The sequence below is a fragment of the Priapulus caudatus genome, unplaced genomic scaffold (assembly GCF_000485595.1).
Source record: "Priapulus caudatus unplaced genomic scaffold, Priapulus_caudatus-5.0.1 Scaffold1013, whole genome shotgun sequence".
Lineage (NCBI taxonomy): Eukaryota > Metazoa > Priapulida > Priapulimorpha > Priapulimorphida > Priapulidae > Priapulus > Priapulus caudatus.
This window is the reverse complement of record NW_014578074.1, coordinates 10,712-18,576: the sequence shown is the minus strand read 5'-3', so window position 1 is coordinate 18,576 and position 7,865 is coordinate 10,712. Positions and strand designations below refer to the sequence as shown.

Sequence of the window (7,865 nt, the reverse complement as noted above, 5' to 3'; positions counted from 1 at the left end):
CATAAAATAACCAAAAATGTTTATTAATTCTAGATAGAGCTATGCTAAGAAGCTACACACGGACTTGTGCTAAACTGTGTGACACAGTTAGCATGATTAAAAGATGAAACAGAAAAATAATAATGATGAAATAATATGGCAAAAAAGTCTGACACGTGAAAACAAAGAACAGTGTTAGAAACCTTGAAAAATGCAGAAAACTATAAAATGTGACCTTCCTTGAGTCACACTTAGCAACAAAATCTTTGCATTGCTTCAATATCGATTCCAGAACACGTGACAACAAGAGCCGCAGAGCGTCTGGGCTCATCTGAGTCTGTTGCTACGATTATAACGTAAAATTCATCGTGGCGTAGTACCACATTTGTTAGGCAGCAGATATGCAGACACGCAGTTGCGTACACATCATTGTTAGGACACGCCCACTATTGCCAGATGAGGGTAGGGGGAGGGGGTGGGGGAGGAGGTGGGGGAGGGGGCTCTAATAGCAAAAGCAGTTCACCCTTTGTTAACAGTCAACAAATCCATGTTTAACCACTCTCTGAGGGTCAAAAGTTATCGACACTTTACTTTCGCATGTCAGCAAGAAGAAGGACATTTCAATGGTCTTTCAATAAAGCCATAAAATATGCTAGGCTCACCGCTGAAACAAAAAGTTTTTCATTCGCTCCGTCAGACCATGTCCTCAGAAAATGTCTAAAAATCTGCCCTGTGCCCATTGACCTTTTGACCGCTGTGACCTCCAATTTCTGCACAGTGATGGCTTTTCCTACCATGATGGCTATACAGCCGACTATCACGTAGCCTAGGTCGAGCCGTTTAGATTTGTGCCGGCAATTCTGCATTTCCTCCCTATACGTTAAGTTAAGAGTGAATGTTCCCCCTTATTTTACACCTCTTGACCCTTTGACTTTTTGACCCCCAGCTTCGACATCCCAACTCGTTTCGGATTACCCCCCCACGTCCCGAATTATCGTGACGTAGCGTCGAGCGGCATTAAGATTTCGGCCCAAACTGTTGACGGACGGACGGCACGGACGCACGGACGATCATGCGATTCTACAAGCTGCATCTGACTATGTCAGATGAGATAAAAACAATCGGCGTTGATTGTTCAATTGTCTTTTCGCCGTCACGTCAGCCGGCAAAAAAGTCAAACTCATTTGACTTTCGCCGTCGCCGTGAAACCAGGCCTGCGCCGTGGCAGTGTCAGTGGAGACTGCGCCAGAAGATATCATAGATTATGAAGGTAATTAACGGTGCTGCGCCGCGACGCGCCGCTTGTGTGAAGATGGGCCTATATTTTTTTGTAGTGTATCTTATAACACAGTTGGCTTGGCGAAACGCGTGGTGAATATCGTGCTCGTTCCATGCACGTGAGATTGATATGTACATATGTAGGTCGACATCTAAAATGGTATTAACAAGGTCTATTAGTATCTGAATCTGAATCACAGTTATCACACTGCACTTGACCACCTGGGGTTTTTATTTTATTTTAAACTTTCACCTGTGAGATTACGGTAGCCGTATCTTAATGTCTCGAGGCTACGGGTACGGGAGTCCATTCGCTTTCATACTTAACGAGACAAAGATGGGCGGCGGGTGGCGCTAGATTTCGAAATAACGCCTTGGGAAATAAATTCACGAATTTGAGATTTAGATGAGCTAGAACCCTAACCCTAAACCTAACCCTAACCATAACCCTAAACAAACCTAACCCTAACCATAACGCCAAAAAGGGGCATCAACGAATCGACGGCTACCGTACCCGTAGCCACTGCGTATTAGATAGTGCCAGGGTACGTTCCGGCAGTACCCCGAGGGACATAGACCCTCTCAGCGTTACTTGTTGGGTTACATTATTGTACAACCTATAGCTCTAGTACTATAGCCGCTTACATAACTGCCACTGGCAGCTGGCCCGCTGGCAGCTAACAGCGCAGTTAATGTAAGCGGGCTATAAGTAACTATAAAATTGGGCATGGTCCGTTTGGTTCAAGGATATAGATGATGTCCAGGACGGTGATTGGATAGGATGATGTTTATTACTGGACATGCTCTCTATCCTTGAACCGTTCCTTTGCGGGTGGGACCCCGGTTAGGACAAAGTAATGACTATTAGTAGGTATTACTTGTATGCAGTGAGTATTGATGAGGTCAGTATATATCGTTGTATACTGACTGTAGGTGAGCTTTTGTGGGATAAAGTATGCGATTCAAGGTTATCTCAATGGAGTGCAAGTAGTATATGAACTGTGCTATGTACAATGAATGAATTTGTACCGCCCGCCCCCGTCAAACCACGATTGTCTACACATTCGTGTCTCATAATAATGAAAATTTCAGACATATTTGAAATGTACAAGGTTGTAATTAAGTACTTTTTCCTGTTTTCTTTCGCAGGAGAGGAGAAGCCAGAGGAAGGTGATGACGATAACAGGGAGAGAGATCGCTGTAAGAACGTCAAAAGGCCGCAGTTTGTTCCCGACGCCAAAGTTAACGAGTACGAAGCGTACAAGGGAACGTCCGTGAACGTAGGTGTATTCAAGCTGCCACGCCGACGCATGCTAAAAAATATTCAGCTAAAAATATTCGACTGTACTGCCACCCTCAATAACACTTGTGTTGTCTTAATTAATTTGATTGCCATCTGTGAATTAAAAATAACACTTCTACCTTGCGCAAATGCAAATTTAGAGTCTGGGTATTCCTCACAGCGTATGGTAATACTTTCCAGGGTTGCACGTAAGTCTCTGCATGTAAAGTCAACTATATATTCTTCCCAGAACATGACAGTAGTATTCAGGAATGCATGTCTATTCGCATGAGAGTCGGTTACTCCCAGAGCAGATAATACTCAGCAGGGATGCAAGTCTGTGTAGAGTCGAACGCATTCCTTCAGAGTCGAGCAATACTATGAAGCAATGCAAATCTCTACACGTAAACTCCCATGCTCCTATCACAAGGAGTAGAAAGAGAATATAGCTCAGATGTCCATGTCGTTACTTGCAGACGGGCCCAAAGGGTGTGATCAGAGACTGGCAGCGCTACAAGCAGCTTCAGAACGAGCAGAGTGTAGAAAACAACGCTGAGTTACAGGCGCTGGCCAAGAAACTCTCTCTCACCTGCAGATCCGACGTGAGTTAAGTTTGTTGTATCCATGACGGTAGCTCGTTAAATGCATCTGTTACCGGATCCGTTAATGTTTCCATTTAATGAATCCTGACTTTAATGATAGTAAAAGATAATAAAATAAATGTTTTTATATCTATATATAATCATACCTATACTTCAGATATCACGTTATATATGTATGTATATATATATATATATATATATACATATAAGTGATAATATGATATCTGAAACTGAAATATATGTAAAGTATGATTTACATATGGCAGTAATAATATATTCCTGTAAAACATGGAAGGAATACCTATATACGTATTTGTATGTCCTATACTTTGTGTATGTACTTGTAGACTGTTATTATTATAGCTCGACGCCAAAGTTAACAAGTGTGAAGCATACATTTTTAATTAATTATAATTAACTGCTATTATTATAGCTTGACGAGCAGAAGGAGAAGGATAAACAGAAGCATGAGGAAGATGACTTGCAGCTCCATCTGGAGGAGATGGAGGATGAGTTTCTGCAGCAGTACCGGCTGAAGCGCATGCAGGAGATGATGTCTGTCGTCACAAACCTGTAGGTTGATGTTCGCTCAGGCCACAATTTATTAAATCTTTGTTTGCCCTCACCCGACCCAGGCTGAAAAGTTTGGCTAGGTAGGTAGGCTTCTTTGTTTTAGGTTTTTTTTTTACAAATTCAGCATGGTGTTTACATGCTCGGCTGTGCTTGTGTGGAGATACCTTTTATGTTGAATGTTTGTTTTGGTTGGTACATATAATGTATTGCCGACATATTTATGTAATGTACATAATATGTACAATGATACAATTTGTAAAAAAGAGAAAAAAAAAAAATGGGAAAGATCAATAAATTTTTTTGAGTCGGCCCCTTTTTGGCGGGTCGGTCGGGTGAGGGCAAACAAACAATATTTTTATTATGGCCTCACACTCGTTACAAACCTGTAGGTTGATGTTCGCTCACTCTCACGTTTCACCATCGAATAGCGTTGTAAGATGGTTAGACATTGACGGGACATAGCTAATACCTACGTGAAAGTAGATGTTAGAAAACTACTCTTTTGATGCTAGATGAGTGTAACAATTGTAAGACACGGAGATGTAGACAGGAGGATGGATGGACAGACAGACAGACAGACAGAAAGGCAGACAGACAGACAGACAGACAGATAGCCAGACAGACGTACATGCAGTTTCATTAAAATCCACTGTCACAACCAGACAGTTTCCGTCGAATACGCGAACGTGCACCAAAGTCCGTCACTTTGTTGTTTCAGGCCGAAGTTTGGCAAGCTGGTGGAACTGACCAGCGGGCAGGCGTTTCTCGCTGCGATCGAGAAGGAGGTTCCACAGGTCAACGTCATCATACACATCTACGACGATGTAGGTTTCCCATGCTGCCGGCACTCGCTAGTACATCCCTCGTAGTCCGATAAAATTGTCACACAAATTTTCCTACAGCTAAAATTGTTTGTCGTTTCAGATGTACGTAGTGATATGTGATGGCAGTGAAAAAGAAACGGTCCGTCGTTTTTCGAAATTTCGCACGAAAATCTTGAAACTCAAAATTTGCGAATTTTTTTTTGAAAGTTGTAACTCACATATTTTCGGTGCATGTGCTTTTGATGACAGGTTTAAATCGTGAATGTGTGCGTACATCCGTGCGTGCATATCTCCTGCGGTTTTCGCCGCGTAACCCGATCTCTTTCAATCGCTGATGAATTAAGGTCGATCTTGGAAAGGTTTGTGGGCCGACGACGAAGCAAAGTTGTATCATGTATGAATTCATATTTATCTTGTGTTAAATCCATGAAATTAACTTACTATCCCCATTCGGGAGATCGAAAATTTCGATAGTAAGATAATTTCCTGGATTTAACACAAGATATATATGAATTTCAATGAAATCCAATGAACTTATTTCATTCATTGTGTCATGTACGTGTGTCCGCAGCTGACGCATGCCTGCGAGGCAATGAACGGATGTCTGCAGTGCCTGGCTGCAGAATACCAGACGACAAAGTTCTGCAAGATTAGAGCTGGATGTATCGGACCACTCAGCAAGCACTTTGTAAGTACCTCCTGCACTCACGCTGTCTACTTGGGCTAACAAACGCTTCTAAAATCTACATTTAGGCATGAAAACCTTATATTATATTAGTATAATGCTTAGATTAACTTGGTCAACCGTGTATAGCAGTTCGGTTATACTTGTTCTTTGCAGGGTGGTGGTGAAGCTATTTTAATGCTTTTTGTATCTATTATCGTCACCAGATGGCGTTGCAGGATCATGCAAGATACAAAACTACGTTTCGGCAAAAAATCTCGATATCGCGCGGAAAGGATTGTCTATTGTTAGATCCGCCTCATTAGGGACAATGTAAAGATAAGCCATTACGTTAGCCGTTTAGTCAATTCCCCTCGCAGGATGTCGGTAATGGATTGAGTTTTGTGTCGGACAAAATGCGTTGGCAATGCCCCTAATCAGAGTTTGAAAAGCCACTTCCAGTCTAGACAGTCTAGACAGATTACGTGGATTTCTAGACTGCTGCAAGGTTATGAAAGACTATTGGGACTTGAAAATGTTGTCCGTTGCTTCTCTGGCCCCTGTTCCAAGTTGTTTCACACATTGATTCGCAGATTTCTACATCGAACCACGATAAGAAAAAACAACAACACGAAAACCCGTAAAGAAACTAGCTGGTTTAAATCGTAATCCTAGATTGATGCTCTTTCATTTTTTTGTACTGAAGCTAGACAGATTGCAGTCATAGTTTCAGTTTGTCCTTCAATTTCAGACCCCCTGTGCACCTCCCTCAACATCGCTTCTAGGGTGCCAATAAAAAATGTGTAATAGTGTTAGTGATGTCACGATCATCGATTATACTCGATCATCGGTTGAACTGAACATTTGCAACGTTTCTACGATGCATCTCTTGCAGCTATATTCTCACGTATCGCACCGAGGTCATCAAAAACACGCTGAATCCAACATGGCGGCCGTTCACTGTTCCCGTGCGTCTGCTGTGTAACGGAGACTACGACCGCTCCATCAAAATAGAATGCTGGGATTGGAACAGCAGTGGGTCGTGAGTATACTGCATGTTAAGATACGCACGCACGCACACACACCCACACGCATGCGCAAGTACGCACACACGCACGGGCGCACTCACGCACGCACACGCAAGCCGCACACATATAGCTTGAATTATATTAAAACGCCATCATATTTAATAGATGAACAGTTGCATAAGGATATGGACGATAATGTCCGGCCGTCCGTCCGTGTGTCAACAGTTACGGCACAAATCTTAACCGCTCGACGTACGGTCTTGATATTCGGGACGTTGGGGGGATCGCGAAAAGGACTCGGGATGTCGAATTTGGGGGTTAAGGGTCAAAGGTCAAGATGTGTCAATGGAGGGGGAATATTTCCCCCTTAACTTAAGGTATAGGAAGAAATACGGAATTGCGGCACAAATCTCAACGGCTCGACCTACGCTCTTAATATTCGATGTATAGTGTGATGGGGATGAAACCCATCACCAGTGCGAAATTTGAGGTCACAGGTCAAAGGGCAGTGGGGGAAGGGTCAGATATCAGACATTTTCTGAGGACATGGTCTAACGGACCGAGTGCAAAATTTTTTTGTTTCAGCGCTGACCTACCATTTTTATCACTTTATTGAAAGGACCATGAAATGTACTTTTCGCTGTCGTGCGAAGAGTAAGTTAAGTGTCTGATAACCTTTTGACCCTCAAGAGGAGGGTTAAACATGGATTTGTTGAGTGTTAACAAATGATGCCTCCTTCGTTCCGCCATCAGGAGAGGTGCAGAGGCGGAGGGCTTATAGTTACTAGAGCTACTCCTACTCTATCTCGTCTGCAGCCTGTGACAGAGCAAAGGCTATAGTTTCTAGAGCTACTGCCTCTCTATGCTCGTTCTCAGCCTGTGACAGAGCGAAGGGCTATAGTTCTAGAGCTACTCGCCTCTCTAATGCTCAGTTCAGCCTGTTGACAGAGCGAAGGGCTTATAGTTCTAGCAGCTACTCCTCTCTATGCTCGTCCCAGCCTGTGACAGAGCGAAGGGCTAATAGTTCTATTGAGCTACTCATCTCTATGCTTCGTCCAGCCTGTGACAGAGCGAAGGGCTATGAGTTCTAGAGGCTACTCCTCTCTATCTCGTCTCAGCCTGTGACAGAGCGAAGGCTATAGTTTCGTAAGAGCTACTCCTCCTATGCTCGTCCGCAAGCCTGTGGCAGAGCGAGGCTATAGGTTCAGAGCTACTGCATCTCTAAGTGCTTCGTCCGCAAGCCTGTGGCAAGAGCGAAGCTATAGTATAGAGCTACTCCTCTCTAATGCTCGTCCCACCTTGGTGACTGAGCGCAGGGTATAGGTTCTAACGCTACTCCTCTCTATGCTCGTCCAAGCCTGTGACAGAGGCGAATGGGGCTAGTAGTTCAGGAGCTACTCCTCTCTATGCTCGTCTCCAGCCTGTTGGGCATGAGCGAAGGGCTATTAGTTTTATAGAGCTACTCCTCTCTATGCTCGTCTCAGGCCTGTGACAGAAGGCGAAGGGCTATATGTTCTAGAGCTACTCCTCTCTATGCTCCGTCCAGCCTGGGCAAGAGCGAAGGGCTAATATGTTCTGAGAACTACTCCTCTCTATGCCGTCGCAGCCTGTGGCAGAACGAAGGGCTATTAGTTT

At 43.7% G+C, this 7,865-nt stretch overlaps 1 protein-coding gene across 1 annotated transcript; it reads left to right on the top strand.

The window, feature by feature from the left end:
• Positions 1–2,406: 2,406 nt before the first annotated feature.
• LOC106814959 (phosducin-like protein) lies at positions 2,407–6,248 on the top strand (the record flags this gene model as incomplete). The annotated part of the gene is given in 7 exon segments (XM_014819355.1): positions 2,407–2,537; positions 3,016–3,141; positions 3,575–3,714; positions 4,433–4,538; positions 5,110–5,226; positions 5,796–5,842; positions 6,098–6,248. Coding segments are annotated over 7 exon segments (818 nt in total), but the record flags the coding sequence as incomplete, so codon positions are not given.
• Positions 6,249–7,865: the final 1,617 nt, after the last annotated feature.